The sequence below is a fragment of the Pleurodeles waltl genome, chromosome 5 (assembly GCF_031143425.1).
Source record: "Pleurodeles waltl isolate 20211129_DDA chromosome 5, aPleWal1.hap1.20221129, whole genome shotgun sequence".
Taxonomy (NCBI): domain Eukaryota; kingdom Metazoa; phylum Chordata; class Amphibia; order Caudata; family Salamandridae; genus Pleurodeles; species Pleurodeles waltl.
The window spans coordinates 1,187,411,968-1,187,438,298 of record NC_090444.1 but is presented as its reverse complement, the minus strand read 5'-3'; the positions used below and the strand labels follow the sequence as shown (position 1 = coordinate 1,187,438,298).

At 44.0% G+C, this 26,331-nt stretch overlaps 1 protein-coding gene and 1 long non-coding RNA gene across 4 annotated transcripts in view; one reads left to right on the top strand and one right to left on the bottom strand.

Annotated features, from left to right (window-relative positions):
* The window catches only part of CRYBG1 (crystallin beta-gamma domain containing 1), a 785,716-nt gene that overhangs the window by 425,196 nt on the left and 334,189 nt on the right, over window positions 1-26,331 (bottom strand). For all 3 annotated transcript variants that reach the window (XM_069235429.1, XM_069235430.1, XM_069235431.1), the window contains one exon: window positions 25,362-25,500. In XM_069235429.1, coding sequence (XP_069091530.1) covers window positions 25,362-25,500 — 139 coding nt within the window. The remainder of the gene's footprint in view (window positions 1-25,361; window positions 25,501-26,331) is intronic.
* LOC138296363 (uncharacterized) lies at window positions 4,168-25,472 on the top strand. Its single transcript, XR_011203816.1, has 5 exons — window positions 4,168-4,273; window positions 7,018-7,076; window positions 12,288-12,346; window positions 21,298-24,863; window positions 25,370-25,472. It is a non-coding gene; the product is annotated as an uncharacterized lncRNA (long non-coding RNA).

Here is a 26,331-nt window from a genome sequence, read left to right as displayed (position 1 = left end):
CATGAGATACTGGAGGTTAGATACCAGTGAAAAATATTAGCGGTGGGAGATAGAGCTAAGGAGCTGCAGAGTTTCTTGCTGCTTAAGTGGAACTTTGGCTGCCTCCTTCCCAAATCCCAATGGACTAATATTTTTTGCTCTATGTGCAGATGCCACAAACTGGTATGTACTTATTTTTGGAGAAAAATATGTCTTACTGCTGAAGAGGGAGGCCTCTCTGTGGAAATTGTTTGGATTAGGAGATAGTTGAACCAAAGTTATTTTTTTCGGGGCAAGGGCGAGACCAGGACGGTATCTGAACAAGGGCAATGAAGATACGAAGGACCACCAAGCATTGCACGCTAGTCTTTTCTGGGATGAAGACTTTACTTTTTCCAGAAAAAAAAATATTCGTTTTATATAGTTTAATGTTTACATATAATTCCATGAGGCAGCAATACAGTAGGTACATATGTTGACTGCCTTTAGGAGGGAACGTCATCCTGAAGGTGCATGACTTAGACTCAGGTTTGCCCTACAGGTGTCTGAATGAAAAACTGATTGAATGCTTTTGCGTTTCTTTTGATATATCAGGGCAGGGCTGATGTTCTTTGTTTTAGCCTTTTGGGTGTAGCTTCTCTGTGATCTGCATAGTCTAGGATGCCTACCTTAGTCCTAATCGTGAGCCCTTTCACATTGGCATTGTTCAAGCATGTAATTGACTTGGCTTGTAAAAAATGTTTCTCTTGGAGGACATCCTCACGCTCTGCAGCAGAAAAGAACAAACAACCTGACAGTGACCCAACAGCGCCACCTCTTTATGACACATCAGAGAGAGCGCAACTCTGCCAGCTGTGGAGATGTAAAAAGCCAGGTGCAGCGTCTGAGACCAGGGCCATCGTGTCGCTCCTGGCAAGATAGCAGCAGGGATGAATTGTCTAACCACCATTTCAGCGTCCCCCATTCACTACAAGAAAAGACGTGGAAAAGGAAGAGCGAGGATGAGAATCACCTCACCAAGGCACGAGGACCGTGATACGTAGAATAACCAACCCCCTGGAGTGATCCTATCCCTACCGTAAAATCAGACCCCTTGACGCCCCTCTGTTCTCTGCGGATGGCCACAGTTAAGATAGGTAGGTTGTGTAGTGTATGTCATTGTATAGTATGGTATGATATTGTGTGGGCTGCTGTTCTATAATGTAGTGTGGTATGCTACGTCCTGTCATTGTATGGGATGGAATATATATGATATAGCTTATGATTGTTTAGTATGGTATAGTATTGCTGTTATTGTATGGAATGTTACGGCCTGTTATTGTATGTATGGCCATTGTACACTATGGTATGGGCTGTTATTGTCTGGGGTGGCATGGTGAGCAAAAGAACGATGGGTTTAACCCAGATCTGTTACTGGGGGTGGGTGTTTCATTGTTCAGCAATCCGTCCATCATCCTTTTGTGTTGCTAAAGTTGCCTTAAGTGGGAAGGGTATGCCCAGATGTGGGTCCAGTGCTCATTGTGCCACTGGATTCAAGGTAGCCTGGCTGATGAAGGATGATACCCTGAAACCGGTCCCAGCATGCTTGTTTGCGGTCCAAGGAGGACCTGTCCTGGCAGTTTGGGCTGGACTGTTTCCATGAGGAACAGGATAAAGACTGATTTGCATACGGCTGGGTCCAAACTGGGGTGGCATGGTGAGCAAAAGAACGATGGATTAAATCCAGATCTGTGACTGGGGGTGAGTGTTTGCATTGTTCAGCAAACCGTTCATCATCCTTTTGAGTTGTTTCTGTTATTGTGTGGAGCCTGACTGACCTTAGCGTGGGGAAGCCCGTTGGGTAACTATGCGCTTGATAAATTCCGATGATGATTGCATAGTATGCTTTAGTATGGCCTGTCATTGTATAGTACAACATGGATCTGAAATGGCCAGTCATATTTTGTGGTATGGTACGGTACAGTATGGTATGGCCTGTCATTGTTTAGTATGGTATGGTACATCACGGTATGGCTTGTCACCAAACCCTTTTGTTAGCTCCGGTAGCCCATGCGGTACTCCATCAGTGATGGACAGAGGGTGGGGAGGAAAGAAAGGACACGTGATGTGATGGACAGAATTACCCCAACATAAACATGTGCGATGCATGGGCCCTGAGGTGAACTCGGGTCCAAGGAGAACTTAGCACCTGGAATATTCGCCGCAGTCTTCTTCACATAGAGTGGTATGACCGAGCCCAAATAAGGATAATTGACGGTTCTCAACACAGACTCAAAACAGTGATATAACTTTAATATAGTACAGCAGTGCACTCAACTATTGAAATGGAGGAGCAAGAGACAGAACAGTGCAATGCAGCCTCTGTGCCCACAGAGATCACGAGGGTGATGTTATAACGGTGCACCACTAGCGTCTGTTTTTGTAAGCAAGTGTGCATTAGAGTATCACCCCTGTCATGCACAGTCTTTGGTTGGGAGCCCTCATTTTTCCATTCCGGCAGTGAGGCCAGCACAGCTCCTGTATTGGGAAAGATCATATGAACAAGTCTACAATTGTTGTTTTCATTCTGGTACTTGAAATCGTGTTTATCTCATTATAAAATAAAGTTTACAAGTGCCATAAAGCAAAACAATCTGTACTGGACGAGCTACTTGCTCATGGGAAACTGTGGAGCATCAGTAAAATAGTTTACAGTAGTTTTACACTTCGGTGTAAGTCTTGACTAGTCAGATTACACTAAAAAGAAGCAGAAGAAACGATTGTACTAATAGACAGAAATGCGTTTGGCAGCTCCACACTGATCTGCAGTAAGAAAAAAAAAGTAAAATATACATTTATGGTACAAATACTAATTGGAAACAGGCTTTGGTAAATTGGAGATCCCAGGTGTGGCCTCCATAAGGTCAGACAAGTCTGACTTCACTACAAAATATCCGAATATAGGTGCATTCACTGGGTTTGCCTCAATTGTGCTAACTTGCTTCCCTTCTACCTGGCCCACTATTGGTCCTTTTAACAAACCCAGTATTATTGAATGTTTGTGTAAATGTCAGACTCTTGGATCCTTCCTTAGTCTGGTCTCAGAGGCAATAATCTGGCCACTGGGCATTTCACAGGGAACCTTCTTTGTGAAGTAGGAGTTCCAGGCACTGTTCACAGTGCCCGCCAGAGCTTCCAGTCAAGCAATGCCACGCTGGCAAGAATATATATATCAAGCGTGGAAAGAGCAGGGCCTGCGTTTATTGGAAGGTGACGTTCTTTTTAATGACTGAGGATGTGGATGAGTCATATTTTAAACAAGCATGGTAAAGGCAACGGGTCTCACCGATGAGCCCTACTGGCTTTGCTAATGCCCTTACCCATGCTGCACAGCACCGCAGCTGCTGTGCACCACGGCGTAAAAAACACAGGCGCGAGTATGTGGCCGCCGCCCCATGTTTTAGGCAAACCCATGCATTCAACGCGCATGCACGCGCCTACAAAATGACACGGGGTCTGAAATGAATCAGTAAATACGAAACGTTCGAAAGCGTTTTTTTAAAAACGTAGCACGAAAGCGTTTTTTCTTTAAAAAAAATGCAAAACAGATGAGTTGTTTCCAGGAGCTGCTTTGGCGAGGGGCCAGAATAAAGCGATACAGCAGTCGGGGGTAGAAGCAAGACAAGGCGAAGAGGCACACGCTGTGAAAAAGAGCAAGGGGGGGGGGGGGGGGGGCCGAGGAGGGGAGAAGCTCACAGATGAGAGACGGCAACACCAGGGAGGGTGGAGGGAGAGAAGCACATTGGAGAGAAAGAGCAACACGGGAAGGAGAAAAACGTAGGAGGGAGAGAGCGCTGGAAAGTACATGCACTTTCATGAAGTGCTGAAACAAAAAGGAACAAGTAAATCCTTAAAAGTGAGCAGGAAGCATCAAAGCCAGCCAATCACAGAGATGGTAAAGAGGCTATGCTCCACGGTAGGGCTAAATAAAAGACGGACAGGCTGAAAGAAGGAAAGCCACCGAGTAGAGAGCAAGCAAGTAAGAGTGACAATAAAACAAACCAATAGCAAGCAGATGGACAGACTGAAAGAAGGAAATCTACCGAGTAGAAAACAAGCAAATAAGAGTGACAATAAAACAAACCAATAGCAAGCAGTAACCAGGCTTTCAGCCTAAGTAAGCTCTTGGCAAGCCCACAATGTGTCTTTGCAACCACCAGAGAGCTGAGCTGTCTTCTAGGATCGAGCTAAAGGCAGTGAATTATATGCAACCAATATTAGTTGGGTGAGGTGCCGGAGCAGTGAGATTACATAGGTGTGTACCGCGCGCTTCAAGCGTCCCTGTGCAGGCTCCACAGCAGCGCGTGTTGCAACTTGCTGCTGCACATGTATGCCAGTGGCAGCATGGACTCTCAAAATGATCAGCTCAGCTAATGACGAAAAGCTGTTGCCTCCGACTGAACATGAAGTGGTATGTCTGTGGCCTCATGCCAGGGACTTTCAGCTTTCTGTTCTGCTGCATTCTTCCCCTGAAGAGCAAACAAAAGAACTAGCACTGGTGAAGCGAACAGATAAGAGATCTTTTGGCTTTGTTAGTGTATTTGTTAGTTATCTTGTATGGTATGGCATGGCTTGTCATTGTATAGTATGGCATGGTATGCCCTGGTATGGTATTGTACAGCCTGTCATTGTTTGGTAAGGTATGGTAGGGTATGGTATGGCATGACTTTTCATTTCATAGTTTAGTATGGTATGGTTTTTCATTGTATGGTATGAATATTATTGTATAGTATGGGTTGATATGGTATTGCCTGTCAATGTATAGTATAGTATTTTATGGGATATTATTGTATAGTATGATATGGTGTTATATGACCTGTAATTGCATAATATGGCATGGTAATGTATATTATGGGATGCCATTGCATAGTATGTTATGGTATGGCATGTTATGGCCTGTGATGTTTATAATATGTTATGGCCTGTCACTATATAGTATAGTATGGAGTGGCCCACTGTATACTATGGGGTATTATGGTAGGGTATTGCATGTAATTGAATAGTTTTGTATGATATGGTGTGTCCTGTTATTGTATGGTATAGTGAGATATGGTGTGACCTGTCACAGAATGGTATGGTATTGTGTGGCCTGATATTGTATAGGATAGTATAGTTGGTATGGTAAAGTATGGTATGATATGGCATGTCATTTTATGGTATAGTATGGTGCCGTCCATTATGGTATAATATGGTTTGATATTGGCTGTTATTTTATAGTATATAATAGCACGGTATGATATGGTGTGGCCTGTCATTGTCTAGTACAGTATGGCTTGTCATTTTATAGGATGGTATGGCCTGTCATTGTCTAGTACAGTGTAGTATGGTCTGTCATTGTATAGTATGGTATGGTATGGCCATTCTTCGTATGTATGGCATGAACTGCTTTCCATGTTTACATTGTTAGCTCAGAGAAAAGACATGGCAGAGAAAACTGAACATGAACATGAACTGCTTTAATAAAAAGGTAAAATGACATGCTGAAAAGAAAGAAATGCTTTTAAACATTAAATAAATCTGTGTCTACAGTGTTGCATGGGGAGATATAAAAGCAACATTATAGAATAAATTGCATTTGGAAAACTAACAAAATGTATTTGTATGTTGAAAAAAGAAAATGTTTTTAAACATTAGATCAGTCTGTGAGTTGGGAGTCACCCTTAAAGATAAAAAAGCAGCGTTGTAGTAAAGATAACATAGGAAAACAAACAAAGTATATTTACAAATTAAATAAGTCTGTCACTGCAGTGTCTTCCCGGAGCTTTTAAACATTAAATAAGTTAATGGCTAGACTGTTAGCTCAGAGAAGAGACACAGCAGATAAAAACATGCAGTGGCACGAACACCTTTAATAAAAAGGTAAAATCGCACGTTGAAAAGAAAGAAAATGTTTTAAAAAATTAAATAACTCTGGCTAGTGTTGCACTGGAGGATATAAAAGCAACATTGTAGTAATGATTGCATATGGAAAACAACCAAAGTGCTTTTAAACATTATATAAGTCCGTCTCTGTAATATCGCTCTGGAGCTCTTCAGCATTAAATAAGGCCATGGCTAGAGCGCCAAAGTGCCTCAATCCGAGTGTGCGCAGTGGTAGGACACTGATATAGACATTAATCAGTACTTGGTTCATGCTCCATTGAGGTGACAAAGACATGAAGAGAGTAAGTGAAACCAGCCCACACTGCCAAGGGGAAGCAAGGAAGTGAAAGGTAAAATGAAGGCAACTAACGGTAAGTAATAGCAGCTCCAGGCCCACTTTAAGTTTAAGTTAACAAAAGATTTTGTAAGCGACAGAGCAAGCGCTGTCTCAGACGGGAAACATCACTTACAACACAGCAAACACAATGCAATGGATTTACCACAATGCCTTTACCACACATATGTGTTTATCACGCATGGCTTTACCAAGCAAGCCATTGCTACGAATATACGTTTACCACACATGCCTTTACAACAAATTTTGTAGTAAAGGCATGAATGCTAAAGGTATATGGGTGGTCAAGGTTTTAAAGGTAAGTCTTTTTTTAATTTTGTAAAGGCATGAATCGTGAAGGTGTATGTGTGGTAAAGGTTTTAAAAGTAAGTAGAGGTAAGTATTAAGTGGTTTGAGTTATGTATGTGTATGTATATATATATATATATATATATATATATATATATATATATATATATATAGGGTTTTAGGGTGGGTATGGGTTTTGGGGTGGTAAGGGCATTTTTAGGTTTTAGGGTGGGTATAGGTGTTTGGGTGGTAAGGGGTATTGTGAGCGGTGGGTGTGGTGAAGGGGTGATAGAGGACACAAACACGGACGGTTGACTACCCTTTTCAGGTGTTTACGTGCTTTTATTATGTTTGGCGGTATTACTGGGGAATACTAAAATAGTCTCTTAGTATCTCAGGGTTCTTAGGATCCTTTTCCTTTTCTTCTCTTCCTGCTCTGGTCTTTGTCCGTCTCAAATGGGGTTGTTTATTCCTTCCCTCTCTTTCCTTTTCAGGTGGCGTGTTCCGATATCCTGGTGGCAGGTTTCCTCAAAAGAAAACAAGGTGGCAGCCGGTAAGTGGGGAAGGATAAGTACTTGATTATTTCTATATATAGGGGTACGTGAGAGGAGGTGAAATACGTGAGGGGGGGGGGTGATGGAGGGGTTATTCTATTCCTTTAGTGGGGAGGTGAGTGGGACTCTTTTCCCTAGTGCCAGCCCAACCTATATGGTGCTCAGGGAACTTATCCCAGCTTAGATGCTCCCCCTTTAAAATAGTCACCCTGTCTCCCTTCCACCCCTTTCCACCCCTTTTTAGTCCTCCCCTCACCTCCTACCCCTTCCCTTCCCTGGTCCCTCTTACGGCCCTTTACTAGAGCACGTACCTTGTCCAGCCACGACCCTCCTGGGCCGTGGCAGGCTGTTGCGTCCTCCGTCTCCTCTCGGTGGGGCTCTTCAGACTTCTCTTCCTCCTCGTTTCCTTGGTGTCCCGGGTTGGCGCTTCTCCTCGCCTCTCCTTCACGCTCCGATTCGGCGCTTCTCCCTATTTCGTCCTGGTGCTCTGTTTCGGCGTCTCTCTCCTCCTCGCTCTTCTTTCCGGTCTCTTCCTCTGCCTCCTGATCGCGTCCCGCGGAGCCGCCGCGTCCTGTTGCTCGGAGTCCTTCTTCAGTGTCGGCCACCCGGAACTCCGGGGCCGACTTCCGTCTCCTCCCCCACGCGTCTCCATGACGACGGGGTTGGAGACTGGCCGAGGAGCGCCATGATCCGGACTCTTGCGGCGCCGCCCTCCTACACACCCCTTCCCATGAACGGGACTGGTAGAGGCCCGAGGAGTCCGGGCAGCGGGAGAGGAAGTCCGCAGGACATTGGCGAGCTCCAGGGATATGGCGGACCTGAAAAGTAAAGGGTTGCAATTCAAGGAACCAGCGGAGTATCCGGGAATTGGAGTCCTTATGGGAAGCCAACCACGTTAAGGGCGCATGATCGGTGTAGAGGATGAAAGGACGTCCCAGGAGATAATACTGCAGACATTCGATCGCCCATTTAATGGCCAGACATTCCTTCTCTATAGTGGGGTAGTTCGTTTCCCTAGGTAACAGCTTCCTACTGATGTAGACTATTGGATGTTCATGTCCTTGGGGGTCAGGTTGTGCCAACACGGCCCCTAACCCGACATTGGATGCGTCCGTAAAGAGATGGAAAGACTTGGTGAAATCGGGACAACGTAACACTGGCTCGGTTGTAAGGGCTTCCTTGAGCCACTGGAATCCCCGAAGTTGGGAGGGGGAGAAAGGGGGTAGGATAGTCGGGTATTGCTTTTTTAGGAGGTCCGTAAGGGGGGCTGTTATAGTAGAATATTGTGGGATGAACCGTCGGTAATATCCCACTAGCCCCAGGAAAGAGCGAAGTTCCTTCTTTGTGGTAGGAAGGGGAATTTGGCGATTGGTGGCTACTTTATCCTTTTGAGGACTCAACAGTCCATTCCCGATAACGTACCCTAGATAGGCTATCTGGGTCTGACCCAGTACACATTTGTTTGGATTAGCAGTAAGCCCTGCTGCGGACAGTGCGGAGAATACCTTTTCCAGGTGTAGGAGGTGGGTAGACCAGGTAGAACTAAAAATGACAATGTCATCAAGATATGCGGCTGTAAACTCATGGTAGGGCCTTAGTATTTGATCCATTAGTCGTTGGAACGTTGCGGGGGCACCATGAAGCCCAAAAGGGAGCACAGTGAATTGGTACAGCCCTGAAGGGGATACGAACGCTGTTTTTTCTTTGTCAGTGGGTGCTAAGGGGATCTGCCAATACCCTTTTGTCAGATCAATAGTAGTTATATATCTGGCCTGCCCAATCTTCTCTAAGACTTCATCCACCCGAGGAATGGGGTATGTATCAAAAAGGGATATCTCATTGAGCTTCCGGAAGTCAATGCAGAAGCGGATAGAACCATCCGGTTTCGGTACTATGACAATCGGAGAACACCACGGGCTGGTAGATGTTTCAATGACCCCTAAACGCAACATTTTGGCTATTTCCTCTTCTATGAGGGTTTTCCTTGCCTCGGGAATTCGATAAGGTCGTTGGCGTACTATTTTCCCTTCCGGGGTTCTAATGTGATGTTGGACTAGTTCAGTTTTCCACAGTAGTTCAGAAAAAAAAAAGGCATGACGGTGAACTAACTCTGTCATTTGTCGGGTCTCTATCTTAGAAAGGGATTCATTGATTTTTGGGAGTGGTTGAAGCTTATACAATGAGGTGGGGCACAATTCCAACCCTAAAGGTTGAGTTGGTGTGATCATACAACCTCTCGCTAATGCTACGTTCTCGTTCACGGGTTCTTCCCATTTTTTCAATAGGTTGATGTGGTATATCTGGGTTCGTCTTGGACTATTACTTAATTCTAATAAATAAGTAACGGGGGTAACTCTTTTTAAGATTTTGTATGGTCCCTGCCATTTGGCTATTAATTTGTGCTCTGAGGTGGGCCTGAGGATTAGCACCTTGTCATTGGGTTGTAAGGTTCTGAGTTTGGTACCCTGGTCATAGTAAGTTTTTTGGTTAGTCTGGGCGTTTAGTAGATGCTGCCTTACGTCCTCCCATACTGTTTGGAGTTGGGTTTTTAACTTATGGACATAGTCTAGGATAGGACGTTCTTCGTTATTCTCCTCTTCCCAGAGTTCCACTGCCATATCTAGAAGATTTCTTGGTTGCCTCCCAAACACAAGTTCAAACGGGCTATGCCCAGTAGAGGATTGTTCGTGGGTCCTTATCGCGTACAATACTAAGGGAAGCTTCTGATCCCAGTCTTTACCTGTCTCATTCACCACCTTTCTTAAAAGGGTTTTTATGGTGCGATTGTACCGCTCCACTAGTCCATCGGTTTGTGGATGGTAAACAGATGTTTTTATTTGTTTAACCCCTAGGGATGTACAGATTTGTTTCATTAGCCCTGAGACGAACGGAGTTCCTTGGTCCGTAAGGAGTTCCTCTGGGAATCCCACCCGGGAAAAAAAGGATATCATAGCTTGTGCTACGTTTTTCGTAGTGGTACTGGAAAGGGGAATGGCCTCGGGGTACCTACTGGCGTAGTCTACGAGCACGAGAATGTGGGTATGCCCTTTACTAGAGGGTAAAAGTGGTCCAACTATGTCCATACCGACCCGTTTGAATGGAATATCAATCAGAGGTAGGGGTCGTAATGGTGCTTTACGAAGGGTTCCTGGCTCCACTAGTTGACATTTAGGACATTGAGCACAATTCCTTCTGATATGGGCATATACTCCCGGCCAGTAAAACCGCCTGAGTAAGTACTCTTCCGTTTTCTCTCTACCACAATGTCCTCCCCCCGGTTGGTTATGGGCTAGGAAGAGCACCTGGGTTCGGTATGGCTCGGGAACGACAAGCTGTCTTTTCTCCCCATCTGGTTTGGTGGTGACCCTATATAACAAGTCTTTTGCGGTCAAGAAGTAGGGACCTACCTCCCCAGTTGAGGCGGTTTTAGCATTCTTCCACGCATGTTCCAAGGTGGGGTCTTCGTGCTGACTTGTCCTAAATGATGTGGGGGCTGCGTTTAGGAGGGCCACGCCTCCTTCTTTGTTATGTTGGTCCTGTGGCCAGGCGTATTTCTGTTTCTCCGTTCTCCTCTCTTTCCGTGTTAACTTCCGTCTGGTAGGGTGACTAGGTATAACATCATCTCGGAATGGCGCATCACCCCACCAGTTGTCTACTGGGTTTTTCTGTCTGGTCCTGTCTAACAGGTCATCGAATCTTTTATAGTCTGTTCCTATTACACATTCTTCTATTAGGTTGTCCATGAGTCCCACAGGAAGACTGTCGATATGTCCTTCCCAGCCTATGTCTATGTTGAGGAGTGGATACTGGGCTCGATCCCCATGGACACAGCATATCGTAACCCATTGGTCCTTAGAGGGTGGCATAGGGTGAATTAGACTACGTCGGACTACTGACTGACTACACCCGGAGTCAATTAAGGCCATAACAGTTTTTCCGTTTATCATCAGGGGGTATTTAAAAGACACGTCACTCTTTCCTAGGCACAAGACTCTGCCTCTAGTTACGCCTATTTCCATTGGTTCTATACCCTCTTGCTTTCTGGGACATCCCCGGGCAATATGGCCCCACTCCCCACAGTTAAAACATTGGGGTTGCTGCATTGGGCTTCTCTCCGGGTTTCGAGATAAGCCGGTTTCTTCTGTTATACGTCGCGTGTGAAAGTGAGTAGGAAGTATTGGTGGTTTCCCCATGGGGCGGACGGGTTGTGGTTTACCCTCTCCTGATCGGTGATATGCACAGGCTAGATCAACCGCTGTCTCAGTGTCTACATTGGGGTGTTGTCGGATCCAGTGTCGGGTATGGTGTGGTAGGGAATCTAGATATTGCTCCAGGATAACAGCCTTAATTATGTCCTTGCGTTCTGTTCCTAGTGGCCCCAGCCACTTCAACCCCAGATCCTTCACCCTGTAATAGTATGTCCGAGGGTCTTCATGGGGGCCCCACTTTACCTTCCGGAATCTAGTTCTATAATATTCGACGTCGTGTCCGACTCGTTCCAAAATACTCTTCTTTATTTCGGCATAAGGTGTGACACCCCCGGGGTTTGCGGCCTGATAAGCGGATTGGAGGGTTCCTGTCAGGAGGGGGGCTATATACTGACCCCACCGCTCTTCCGGCCATTGAGCGCTTGAAGCGACTCTTTCAAAGTTCGTAAAGAACGAGTCGGGGTCTTCTCCTTCCTGGTATTTTTGCAGAACGGAACTTGGCACATTGGGATGCACCTTACTTGCGGCAATGGTGTCGGTCAGCTTTTGGATGGCGGTCTCATGGACTAATTGATTACTGGCCATAATGGTTGCTTGGCTTTTCAATGCCGACTGTAGGGCCTCCCTATCCTCCTTGGCCTCTCGTTGCTGGGCTTCCCAGACTAACTGTAGATGGCGCTGTCCTTCGGCCAGCTGTTTCATCATTTCCTCAAGACTGGGTTTGTCCTCCATGATCCCTTACCCGTCCAATCCCACTTCTGACACCACTGTGAGCGGTGGGTGTGGTGAAGGGGTGATAGAGGACACAAACACGGACGGTTGACTACCCTTTTCAGGGGTTTACGTGCTTTTATTATGTTTGGCGGTATTACTGGGGAATACTAAAATAGTCTCTTAGTATCTCAGGGTTCTTAGGATCCTTTTCCTTTTCTTCTCTTCCTGCTCTGGTCTTTGTCCGTCTCAAATGGGGTTGTTTATTCCTTCCCTCTCTTTCCTTTTCAGGTGGCGTGTTCCGATATCCTGGTGGCAGGTTTCCTCGAAAGAAAACAAGGTGGCAGCCGGTAAGTGGGGAAGGATAAGTACTTGATTATTTCTATATATAGGGGTACGTGAGAGGAGGTGAAATACGTGAGGGGGGGGTGATGGAGGGGTTATTCTATTCCTTTAGTGGGGAGGTGAGTGGGACTCTTTTCCCTAGTGCCAGCCTAACCTATATGGTGCTCAGGGAACTTATCCCAGCTTAGACGCTCCCCCTTTAAAATAGTCACCCTGTCTCCCTTCCACCCCTTTCCACCCCTTTTTAGTCCTCCCCTCACCTCCTACCCCTTCCCTTCCCTGGTCCCTCTTACGGCCCTTTACTAGAGCACGTACCTTGTCCAGCCACGACCCTCCTGGGCCGTGGCAGGCTGTTGCGTCCTCCGTCTCCTCTCGGTGGGGCTCTTCAGTCTTCTCTTCCTCCTTGTTTCCTTGGTGTCCCGGGTTGGCGCTTCTCCTCGCCTCTCCTTCACGCTCCGATTCGGCGCTTCTCCCTATTTCGTCCTGGTGCTCTGTTTCGGCATCTCTCTCCTCCTCGCTCTTCTTTCCGGTCTCTTCCTCTGCCTCCTGATCGCGTCCCGCGGAGCCGCCGCGTCCTGTTGCTCGGAGTCCTTCTTCAGTGTCGGCCACCCGGAACTCCGGGGCCGACTTCCGTCTCCTCCCCCACGCGTCTCCATGACGACGGGGTTGGAGACTGGCCGAGGAGCGCCATGATCCGGACTCTTGCGGCGCCGCCCTCCTACAGGTATTTAGGGTTTAGTTTGGGTGTGGGATTTTGGGTGGTAAGGGCATTTTTAGGATTTAGGGTGAGCATGGGTTTTGGGGGCGTAAGGGTATTTTTAGGTTTTAGGGTGGGTATGGGATTTTGAGTGGTAAGGGCAATTTTAGGTTTTAGGATGGGTGTGGGTTTTTGGGTGGTAGGGGCATTTTTAGGTTTTAGGGTGTGTATGGGTTTTTGGGTATTAAGGGGTGTTTAGGGTGGGTATGGGATTTTGGATGGAAAGGGGTATTTAGGGTGGGTATGGGATTTTGAGTGGTAAGGGCGTTTTTTGGGTGGGCATGGGTTTTTGGGCGGTAAGGGCATGTTTAGGTTTTAGGGTGGGTGTGGGTTTTTGGGTGGTAAGGGGTGCTTAGGGAGGGTATGGGATTTTGGATGGAAAGGGGTGTTTAAGGTGGGTATGGGATCTTGAGTGGTAAGGGCATTTTTAGGGTGGGTATGAGTTTAGGATGGTAAGGGGGTGTTTAGGGTGAAAAGGTATATATATATATATATATATATATATATATATATATATATATATGGGTTATACTTACCTCTTTACTTTTTACCACGCATGTGCCTTTACCAACCATGTCTTTACAATGAAATTTATGTGGTAAAGGCATATGCGTGGTAATAACATTTTGTTGTAAGTGCATGCGTGGTAATGATGCATGCATTGTACTGAGCAGATTGTAAAGGCATGCGTGGTAAGTGCATTCGTTGTTCCGTCATACAACCGTCTCTGGCTAGACATAAAAAATGAACAGGCAGTTGTGGCTTGTGGAGTACTGCAATCAGTATGCGAGGTGGGGACCCTGGCGTCTCAATGTCACTGCACCAGGAAAGTTTGCAACTGGCCTGCTGACCACTCTCCACAAGAGGGACTGATGCAGTACAACCCACTGGCACACTGTAACCACTTTTCCCATCCAGAATCTATATTTACATTTGTTCCTGTCAAACCATGTGGGGAAAGAGTTTTTTCCAAAGGAAAAAAATTGTTTGTCCACTTTTTAAATGTGTTGTACTAGATTAAGGGGGTCATTCCTACCCCGGCGGGCGGCGGGCGCCGCCCGCCAGGCGGTGACCGCCAAAAGACCGTACCGCGGTCAAATGACCGCGGCGGTCATTTTGACTTTCCCGCTGGGCTGGCGGGCGACCGCCAAAAGGCCACCTGCCCGCCCAGTGGGAAAGCCCCAGCAACGATGAAGCCGGCTCCGAATGGAGCCGGCGGAGTTGCTGGTGTGCGACGGGTGCAGTTGCACCCGTCGTGATTTTCAGTGTCTGCAGTGTCTGAAAATCTTAATGGGGCCCTGTTAGGGGGCCCCTGCAGTGCCCATGCCAGTGGCATGGGCACTGCAGGGGCCCCCAGGGGCCCCACGACACCCGTTCCCGCCATCCTGTTTCTGGCGGTGAAAACCGCCACAAACAGGATGGCGGGAAGGGGGTCAGAATCCCCATGGCGGCGCTGCTTGCAGCGCCGCCGTGGAGGATTTCCTGGGGCAAGGGAAAACCGGTGGGAAACCGCCGGTTTCCCTTTTCTGACCGCGGCTTTACCGCCGCGGTCAGAATTGCCCCTGAAGCACCGCCAGCCTGTTGGCGGTGCTTCCTCCGTCCCCTGCCCTGGCGGTCCATGACCGCCAGGGTAGGAATGACCCCCTAAGTCTAGAATCAGTTTGTTTCATTATAATCATATACGTATCAAAATAGCGCAAATTGGTTTTAAATAGTCTTGTTTTAGTAATAATCTGTGCAACCTAATTTGAGTGCAGCCCGGAAAAAGAAGATCAGGTCCGGTCGGTCTTTACACTGTGCAAGAGACAGGAAAATCTCAATTTGAATAAGCAGATTAAAAAAATAATAATAATTTGCATTGCCTTGCCGGTTCTCACAGTGGGTTGGATGTAAATTCACCTTACTGTTTGTATTGTTTTGAACCACTTTAAGTAAGGTTTGTGGTCGGTGCCTGTTTCTCGCAATTGAGACTCATTAAAGGTGGGTTTTGCCTCATGCAAGCTTTGTTGAAGCATCTATGACACTACATAAAATGGTGGTGAGAAGCCCTTGACCAGGGACGTTTACACGATTGTATTAAGAATCTCTGAAGGTGCAGTGATACAGATGGTGCTATTAGCACCTTCTCCTGACACTATTTTACTTGGATGGATTTTCTTTTCAATTGGATGTAACATGCATGTAAATATGCAGACAGGTCTGAGAGGATGTAAGTGAATTTGCCAGATTATCCTCCTCTGTGTCTTCTACAGCGGATGAAAAGTCAACATCTTGTCTGAAGGGAAAAAGAGCATCAGTCTCCCAAGCCTGGCAGAAGATCACCTGCGGTTGTTTGGAAATAATGGCATCCATCATCAGTTCGGATCGCTCCTTAGGGCACAATGTGTTTTAGCAGGTTATTTATGTAAACTGGCATGTATCAATGATTTCTGGGAAAGGCACACCTTTCACTAAGATTTGGAGCAAAGGTTGCAGGAGCTGTACATTTCTCATGCAATGTAACACTTTTCCTTAAAGGGGCACCAATTGTTGAGAAAAGTCATCTCTCTTTGCCTAGTCCTGCATCTCTAACGTTCAGCAACAATCGGCATGTTACAATGTTGGTATGTTTCATCACTGTTTAAGACATATTGCGACATCATTCTTCGGATGCCCCACCTGAGTTGCAAGCTTACTCATCCATTTGAACAGTGCACTATGCTGCCTGTTGACAATTATTGGTAATTTCAACTGCACTCATCTTTGTCAAAGCTCAGTTAAACTGATGGGCACTTTTTAGCAAAACACATTAATTTACATTACCTTTACCTCAATTCACTAATAAACCCTAAAATTACCCGTACCCCCTTTTACATTTACCCAACCCTTAGCCCTAAAATCACACTTACCTACGTTTACCTCTACCCACCTGAACCCTAAAATTACCCATACATCCCTTTTTCTCTACCCATCCCATCCCATAACCCTTCTATTATCCTCACCTCCCTTTACCTCTTCCCACCCCTTAACCCTAAAATTACCTTTACCTCTATTTACCTCTAAAACCCTAAAATCATCTTTACCACCCTTAATCTCTACCTGCACCTAAACCACTTTTTTCTAAATACCATAAAAATTATATATATAAAAAATGTTTACCTGTGTTACCTGTGTGGCATAGTACTGATTGGTAAAGGTACAAATACTTACCTGCATGGTACTTCCCTGTGTGATAAAGTATGAGTGAAAAGATCATGCATGGCAAATACTGTTTCCCCAATGATAACTACTTTAAAACCAGCTATACCACATTAAGTTGTTAGTAGCACTTTACAAAAACCCTAAATAACAAATGTAACCCAGGCCATGAGCTGCCACGAGCCCAACGCCAGGCCAGATTCTGACTGCTGGTCCCAGGGCCATTGTGTGTGTTTCAATGTTAACTACCGGGCAGATCAGCGAACTGATAAATGCACCTTGCTGTGACCTCACTTAGATACAGCCCCCATACCATAAAAAGATATATAATAATGATTATTCTTATTATATAGCACTGCAACATCAAATCTTGGTAAGGTCCTCTGACAAATGAGATGTGTCTGTGGAAAAAAAGCAAAGGCTCTTCTCCTGACCTAGGACTGAGTGTGGGTCTTGGGTCGTTCTCTTGGAAATCCATCACCAAGCTTCAGTCAGCTTCCTTAGCAGCAGATAGGCCCTGCGTTATGGACCCACTGACCAGGAGGAAGCAAAACTCACCTCAATCCCAGATATTTAATGGGGATGAGAAGCGTTCTTTCAATTACGAGACCAGAGACATGCTTGTCTCTTCTTTCTGATCAGAGATTCTGGTAAAGCAAGTAAGAATTGGTTAAAGAACTAGTTACCCTCAACTAACACCCATTCACTGTTCTCCTTCTTCCGGAAAAAGTAGAATTCTTCTCCAATACATTGGGGTATCACTGTCAGCTGATATGATGAAGGATTTCTGGTCATGCTGTGACGATATAGCGCCATTCAGAAACAGGTGCTCGCCGCGTTTGAGAATCCTGTGCCCTAAGCACTAACAAGAGTTGGAGCTAAGACTGGACTGTCTTATCCTCCTAGCATGTGGGACGAAGCCTTCATCCCATTTCAATTGATGCATCTTATATATCCATAACTTTCTTTTAGGGTTTGTACTGGACATTAAAGCCATTAGACGGGTCAAAATGCACAGATCAATGATGTAGTTGGCCAAGGCTATTTAGGGAGCAGCTGGTGGATGAGCTCCTTAAGGTGTTTTGTATTTTAAAAGGGACTCGACAGGCAACCTGCAGTTTCCTTGATGCATTTTCCTTAGTATTTTTATCTGTAGGATGCTAATGAAGTGTTCCAAATGTTTCATCCGGGCCTGAAGATGCAGATTTATCCTTCATTTATTTGACTCGGGTTGAGGTCGTAGAAGACAACACAGCCATTCACTTTCCCTGGGACAGCCCATGAGCCAGTACCTTCTCCGATCTTCTCCAGAAGGGTTAAACAAATTCAGTAGAGTGCAGGCGTTGGTTGATGTTTCAGGTGTTTGAGCACATTTAACTAGAGGGACCCTAACTTTCAAGTTCTTAGATTCTAACTTATTGTGTATACATTCGTCTGGTGTGATCCCTGTGAGTAATCCCTTTTTTGCACTAGGATCTTGCTTCAGGCTTTCTAACATTAAGCCTGCTGAATACGCTAAAGAAACTGCTTCTGTCAAAAAACCTCAAAACCAGAAGGTGTTTCATGTCTTTATGACATTTCACTTATAGAGCTATTTGGCATTACTTTCCAGGAGCCATTCTTCTTTAGTCCATATTACTATCATGGCAGATATGGTGGCACTAGAGCCAGGATTCGTATTCATGATCAGAATTAAACCTAAATGCAACAAAGAATTAAAAGTGTGGTAGGCACAAGGAAGGAAGGTTGACCCAATGCCATACCATCAGTTCCAAAGAAAAACATAATGCACAAAGCAAGATGCACGCAGGTACTGAACAGTAACTGTGTGGCGCAAAAAAGCAACTGCTCAAGAAAATAAAACAAAGTATCATGAACAAACAACAACATGAAAAATAATCAATTTGAATAGCAAGAAAAAAGGACCCCTGGTAAGTCAAAATACAAATTATTTTATTAATTATCCCAGAAGTTAGATCAAAAGGTGGCAATAAAGAACTACTTCAGTATTTGATCTTTCATTTCATAGAATCCCTTCAAGAACCTAGGGCTTCCAATTGCCAATCAAGAGATATTAATCTTTGGAAGTAAGAAATAAAATCGCAGAATAAATGTTTTGTGAATGTGGGTCTTAGGCAGTTGCAATGCATTTGTCAAATATGTCTTCGAACCTCTTTAAAAAAGAATTCCAAATATATGTGGGCATTCTATAAATGCTCAGAACCTGAAGGGAAAGAATTCATTTCAGCATTTAACACAGATCGAACAAATTGAAAAGATATTGTTACTATTAACACAACCTAGATAACAGCTGTAATCAACTACATATTAATTGGGCAGTATGATTAATGCATTTTATCAAACAATAAAGCACAAGATAATAGACAGTGATCGCTACTTCAAGAAAGGAACATTCTGCATGTCAGTATTTGTTAGATATTGGGTCTCTAGTTGGCCGAGGTTTGCATTCTGTCCAAGTAGGGACCACAATCCTAGTCAGGGCAAGTAAAATACACACTAAACGATAACCTGTGCTCACCCTCTGGTAGCTTGGCACAGAGCAGTCATGCTAAACTAAAGAGGCAATGTGTAAAGTATTGGTGCACACGCACAGTAACACAGTGAAAACACCACAAAAGGACTCTACACCAGTTTAGAAAAATAGCCAATATTTATCTGAGTCAAACAGGACCAAAACAACAGAAGTCCAACATACACAGGTCAAGTTATGATTTTTTAAAGGTTAAACCCAAATGCAGTGCTTAGAAGACAATAGCTCCAACCAGAGCTATCTGGTCGCGTTGGACCGGGGCAAATCCAAAAGTGCAGTCTGACCGTGATGGAGCACGGGCTGGGTACAGGAGTTAAGCAGACCCCCTGACAGTACCTTTGTTGCGTCGATGCTCGATGCGTTGATACAGAGGAGGGGATGCGTTGCACTTGCAGGCAACGCATCAATTCCTGATCGGGCAAGATCATTGATGCATTGATGTTCAGAAGCAATGAGTTCTGGTTTCAATGTGTCGGCGAAGCCGGGAATGCATTGTGAGTCGGGTCGTTGCATTGCATAGTCGAGGAGTGGTGTCCGCGGCTTCATTGCAGGGAACGGCAAGGCACCATTTCTGCAGCGGGATGCGTTGGTTTCAAGTGACGTGCCGGTGTTGTTGCATCAGTTCTTGTGTTGCAGCACCACATTCACCTCCAAGAGCCCAGAACTGGATTTGGCACCATTTAGCAGAGCAGGACTCACAGCAGAGAAGCCCAGGTGCTGGTAGCAAGATGCATGTGAAGTATGTGATATCCCTGAGACTTTAGGAACCGGAGGCAAGCTCAGTCAGGTCCTTGGAGAAAATTTAGATTGCAGAATGTAGAGAGTTAGATCCAGACCTCTCACTCCCAGGCAAGAAGTAGCCAGCAGCAGGCCAACACAACAGATCAAACAGCAAAGTGGCAGTCCATCTTGACAGCACAGCAGTCCTTCTTCCTGGTAGAATGTCCTCAGTCCAGAAGTGTTCTGAGTATATGGTGTCAGAGACCCAGTACTTACATTCAAAATGCCCTTTGATGTAGGGGTACTTCAAAAGAATTCTCTGAAGTGCACAAGGTTCCCTTTCAACCCAGCCCTGGCCCCAGGCAACCATCAGGGGTTAATCAGCCCTTTGTGTGAGTGCAGGACACAGACTATTCAGATGTAAGTGTGAACTACCTCTCCATCTCCCTTCCCAGGACAGCTGTCAGTAAGCAGATGCATCTCCTGTAACACCCAGCACTTCCTGGTTGTGAATGTCTGGACAGAATGCACAAATGTAGCTGTCACCTAAACCCCAGCGTGTATTCAGAAACAGGCTAAGGCACAGAATGGTTAAAGTAAGAACATTTCAACTTTCTAAATGTGGCATTTTCAGACCTGCAATTTAAAAATCAACTTTACCAGAAGATTTATTATTAAATTGCAAGTCCAGAGAAACCATGCTCCATTTTTCAATTTTTTCCCAATAGGAAATTACACTTCGAAGATGTTTTAAGGTAACCCCAAAGTTAGACTATGGGAGAGATAGTCCTTGCAAAAGTGAAAAACTAATTTAAGAGTTTTTCACTATCCGGACATGTTAAACTTAAAAGTACATGTCCAACTTTTTAAGTACACTGCACCCTGCTCTTAGAGCTAACCAGGGTGTACCTTTGGGGTGACTTACATGTAATAAAAAGGACTGTTTCGGCCTGGTAAGTGGGTACACTTGCCAGGTCGAAATGGCAGTTTAAACTGCATACACAGGCTCTCCAATGGCAGGCCTGAGACATCCTTGAAAGGCTACTATAGTGGGTGGCACTAACAGTGATGCAGGCCCACTAGTAGCATTTGCCCTATATGCCTTGGGCACACGTAGTGCACTTTACTAGGGACTTACTACTAAATCCAATATGCTAATCATGGAGAAGCCAATGTTACCATGTTTAAAACACAGAGCACATGCACTTTCACACTGGTCAGCAGGGAAAAAGTGCACAGAGTCCTAAAGCCAACAAAAACAGGGTCAGGAAAAGAGGAGGGGGAAGGCAAAAAGCAGAAAAGGGCCATTTCCAACAGTATTTAAGGGGATCTAGACGTGAAAAGGTTTAAAATCAACACCCCATCATAACAAACAGAATCAAGTTATGTTGATAAGCAAAACTAAACAAAGAGCTGTCTGAAATTATCAATTCACCAAATAATTAATCAGTGTAATACTTCATCACAGATTCATAGGTGTGCAAACAATCTGAAAGGCCAGGGAAGCAAACTAATTGCTAATAGCAGTAGTTTGACAATTTGTAATCAAGACACGATGTAGTAAGACCTCAGACAAGATAAAACACAATCATTGTGGATCATTGAATGACAATTTGCAAAAAATAAAGAATAATTGAAAGCAGAACTAGTTATGCAATTGGGGGTGTCTGGCAGCACTTAGATAGCAAATGTCATTGAAACAGTATGAGGTCAAAATACACTACTTATTTATTTCATTCTTTTTGGTACAGGCTCACACTGCGTGGCGGCTGTTTCAGAGTGCTCTATTGGAGAAGAACAGGAATTACAGAAAGGTGATGCGGTTGCAATGATGATGTACAGAGTAGCTATGTGGAGTCTGATCAGTATGACTTGTTTAACAATAAGCAAACAAGACAATGCTCCTGCAGAAAAAAACATCCATAAACAATTCAATTTATGTGAAAGAAGACTGCAGACAAATATTCATGTAGCTACTTATTTGGTTTTACGTGTATAATGGAGTGGAGTGAAGATACCCAGGGTGGTGCAACCGCGCAGACAGCCAATGCAGAAAGAGCACACATGTATGCACAATGAAAACAGTGAATCTCAATCAGTAGACATGGTTGTATTTAGTCAGTCCCTTGTACACATTCCATGACCAATCTTCTTGACGTTTCGACCCCTAAACTTTATTGGTGGGTTCTTCCTCGTGACAAACAATATTAAAGAGCCATCATGAAATTCATAAGGAAAGGAGACAAAAAACATTTCCAAATAGAGAAATAATCAGTATTGTATAAACCAAGAATACACATATCTTCAGAAAAAAGTGGGAGGATAGAATTGCAGAATTGCTGCTGCAACCGATCAGGCATACACCACAATAAATTGGAGGTTTAACAGGAAGGGCATCTCCCCTTTTTCTATCTCATCAAGTGGAGTGAGATGCAATTTTAGAAATGTAGTATGGGAGCATCAGCTGTCTGAGACCGTTGGGAGCATCGCTCTGCAATACCTTTGTAGCATGACAGATTTTGAATGTGCCCCCTGCGCGACAGGCATCTAAGAGAGAGACTGCAGCACTAGCATGGCAAGGCCTACTCAGCTGTAAGATTCAAGGATCAGGACAGCCAGAGAGGTGTGAGCCTGCTGGAGGTTATTCATGGAGCATTAAACGGAAGATTTGCATCAGAAAATGATATTATTACTAACCTGAATTAGGCCAGCACCTATTAAAATAGTGAATCATGAATGGAAATCACAGAAATATTAAGCTGGAAGGAAATCCCTCACAGAACAGTCTATAGCGGGAGCCACAGCAACCATAAAGGGTATACAACATATGAGAAGAATGTGAATACCAGGGTTGAGAAAATTATCTGATATGGAACCAAAATTATCGATCTGCTAAACCACTCCACTACATAGTCTGGCCACCTTCAAGCCAAACTAAAACGAGATTGAACACGGAAATCCAGCACAGAAAATAAAACGGAGCTACCACATAGAGAAGACTATGAGCGCATAAATCCCAGAGAAGCGAGAAGCAATAAACACGGAAGCAGTCACAGTGATGCTTGCCCCAACATGAAACCACATACTAATGACAGTCAAAGTACGGGATGATTAACACTGAGACGGCGAGGAAGTAAACAACATCTTATCTGGGGGCGGGGCTAAGGAAAATGATAAGGGTGGGGACAACGTCACAGGGCAGCTTTGGACCATGGTGGACAGCTGTAGAAAAGTTTAAAGGTGTGCGTTCTTTCGCGTCCCCAACTATGTTCGTTATTATTCGTTATTTCAATTCTTCTTCTGTTAGCCATTTCGGTTCTTCCTGATGTTTTTCTTCTCGTGTAAATTAAGAGAATGTTACTGGAGGCAGAAATCAGAATTTAATTTCAAATGTGCACAAAAACACTGAATTGAATTCAAAACATTGTAGTAAATCTGATGTGAATCGCTGTTTCCGAAGTTGCGTGTTTGTGACTGTGCTTTGAGGTAATGATTGACAGATGATTCACCCTTATTGCCTCATACGTCTTCCTGTGTGCTGTGTATCATCCATCTGACCCACCAAGGAACTCTTCAAACCTCAATAGGTTATCTGTAAAAAGCCTGAGGAAATACACCATGATACTGCTGCTCAAATACGAGGTTAGGAACCCAGATGCAACAGTAAGTTACAGCCCCGTCAGTACTTTACTTCAGAAAAAGAGAAGGGCTTCGAGTAATATGTAAATAAATAGTTTAGTTTAAAAAAAAAAAAAAAAACAGAAGCAATAATCATTTCTGGGGCCAACATATTAGACCAGGGGCCTTATTTGGAGTCAGTCGCTATTTTCCGACCTGTGTGTAAACCCCTGTTTACGCACAGGTTTACACACAGGTCAGAATTACAAGTGAAGTGTTATTTAATGCATCCGATAATTATTGGATGCCCGAGTACCTAAACCTTTGTTAAATTTCGGCAGGTCGAACCCAACAGGCCCCAAATGAATGTTATTATTGCATTGTTAATATCAAAAAATTCATCAATTGCAATAGTGATTATTGTGTTTATGTTTTGATTTGCCCACGCAGCCGGCAGTATGTGGGCAGTAAGGTCTTCCCTGTGAAGAAAAGGATCCTCGAGCATCTTAGGGGGATTAAAAATGCTGACCCCAACTACCCTGTAACTGGACACTGGAATCAGGTTTGTGATCGTAACCCTGACACTTTTTCCCTTTTTGGGATTCACAGGATTGTCCCAACACAGAGAGGCAGAGACAGGGAGAAAAGACTAAGATCATTAAAGACTGAATATGTCATCCTTCTCAACAGCAAGTCTCCTGGGGGTATGAACCTGGATGAGGAACTGCATGTACATATTGGCTGAACCCGGATTACAAATAACCGAATGACAATTACTGTGAGGTTAATCAGTCTGTCCTGTTTTCGTACTTCATTTGATGGATATTTGTAAATTTGGGCTTACTTTTCTCTCTGTTTGAACTTTTTCAGTGCTTTTCAGAGAACTTAACTTTAGGTTAACTTTAGTGTTGGAAGGAGTTTTTCAAAGACATCTGCTGTGTCTCTTATCCTGGTGCTATTTTTTGATTGTGCATGGAGTTTAAAAGTAACTTACTGTGTTTCTGTTTAGTACAATTTGAGAAAACGTTGTAAGGCCACAGTGTCAGTGAGCAGATTATGTTTTGGATTTTGAGTTTTTTTCTTCACCCTTTTCCCTTATTTTTATTTTTGTTTGTGAATTAAAACTATATTTATTTGAATATGTCAAGTAATAATTGATTGTTTAATTCTTGTTTAAATTATGCACACGTATGAAAACGGTTTCACTCTTGCACTTGTAAGGCCACTTGGCCAGTATTCTCTCTTATTCACATTTGTTACATTAATTAAGATCTGATTTTGCTATTTAAGTCGATTAACACTGTGACACCAGCTTCATTTTAAGACAACATATTGTTTTAATTATAATCAGATGGGAAAATGGGAATTGTTTGCAAAACCAGACAGTTATATAATTTAGTGAACAAGTCAATGTTTTTTCTTTCTTTTTCACTTTGTACGCTTAATGGGTGGATATTTCTTCTATGCCTATAGTTGGGAATTGTTTCCATTGGTGATAGTGCACTTTGAACTCAAGGGCCGTGACGAAGACTGTAATGTCAAAATGCATTGCCTATGATTAAAACTTCACAGATTACTCCTGGAGTGCGAGTCTTTCTGTGCTGCTACCACACAACACATCTGTTTTTTATTTGATGATCGGCACCTGCACCGACTCAGGGAGATGGCCAGGAGTTGTGAGATCAAGAGCAGTATGTATGTATGTATACAAAAAATTTATCAAAAAAGGTCTATGGACAATGCATGGGGATTTTGTGTTTTGGGGTACCCACTTTTTCTCAGCCCTCCCTCCCCTTGACAGATGACCCTGAAACTTTCCATGGAACAACTAGACAAAAAAGAACTCTTTTTTTTGGAAAGTTTCGGGATGATTCCTTAAATGGTGCCAAAGCTAGCAGCAAAACAAAAACAGCATTTCCCATGGAAATGCTGGCCTAACAATAACTACACACTGGCAACAACCATTATACTTACAAACACTCTTTCTCTCTCTCTCTCTCTCACATAATATATTTCTGTCATTTAATAAACCTTAGAGGAGGTTGACATTGAGAGTAGTTAGTCTATCTAATTGTAGTGATGATGTATATGACACAAACCGTATAAGAATGGCAATCCTTGAGGGAAAGACACAAGACAGCAACATTGTATGAAATATGCAGTGACAATGCAAATTAAAGGATTTTTTATCTTCTACCTTTTCAGACTTTGCTTGTGAGTTACTCAAAATACTGTCGGCCTCCATGTTGAAAATGAATATCTGAGATTCGTCTTCTGGCTCAGGAAACACAGCCATGTTCTGTACGGAGTGGTCTTCATCTGATATTTCAAAGGATCTGCAAGAAGGAAACAGAAGCAATGTTTTGTCACTCTGTGTCACAAACCGAAGATGGACCGCCATTAATGTTTTCTTACCCATGACCCTAACTGCCCCCCTTCACCCACCCTGGGAATAGAATCCCGTAGTTGTTGGTATTGAATTGATTTTAATTGTTGATGGGCACTGTGACTGAAACAGTAAACACATGGTATGGAACAAACATTTAGTGAAGAGTGAAGAGTGAAGGAAAGATGAAGAGCAGTAATTGGACCTCATTGGTGTCAATACATGAAAACAAAATGCTTCATTCATGAGTTCGGCTTTCCAAAACCAGTCATCTTTCCTGTGTCCTTGGGAATGCCTCTGACAATAGTGATGTTCCAACATTTTGGCCACACAATTATGTGTGATTGTGATACATGCGGATGCCCATCATGACACCAACCATCAATGATATCAAATTTGGAGTGTCCGCTGTCCTTTTATCCTTTGAGAGGATGACGCTGTTTCTGACATGCTGCTGGGCAGTAGGAAGAAAGGAAGTTAGTGTGATATGCTGTTTTGGCACTGAAGAGGAGTTTGCTACAAGTTTGGAAAAGTAATCAGCAACTGAATATTGATACCTGGTTGCCTGAATTGTTCTTAATCTTTGCACTGGAATCAAATGTATAAGAAGAGGATTTTTTATGTATGTTATGACCGTACATGGGCTGGCTCTTTCAGAGTGTGTGCCGATTGAAATGTTAATAAAGCACCATAAAGACGAGGAAAGATCCATTGATATGTCTCTCCTTCACTTCCACTTCTAACACATCATTCTGCACTTTGCTAGTTTATCGATTAGTAT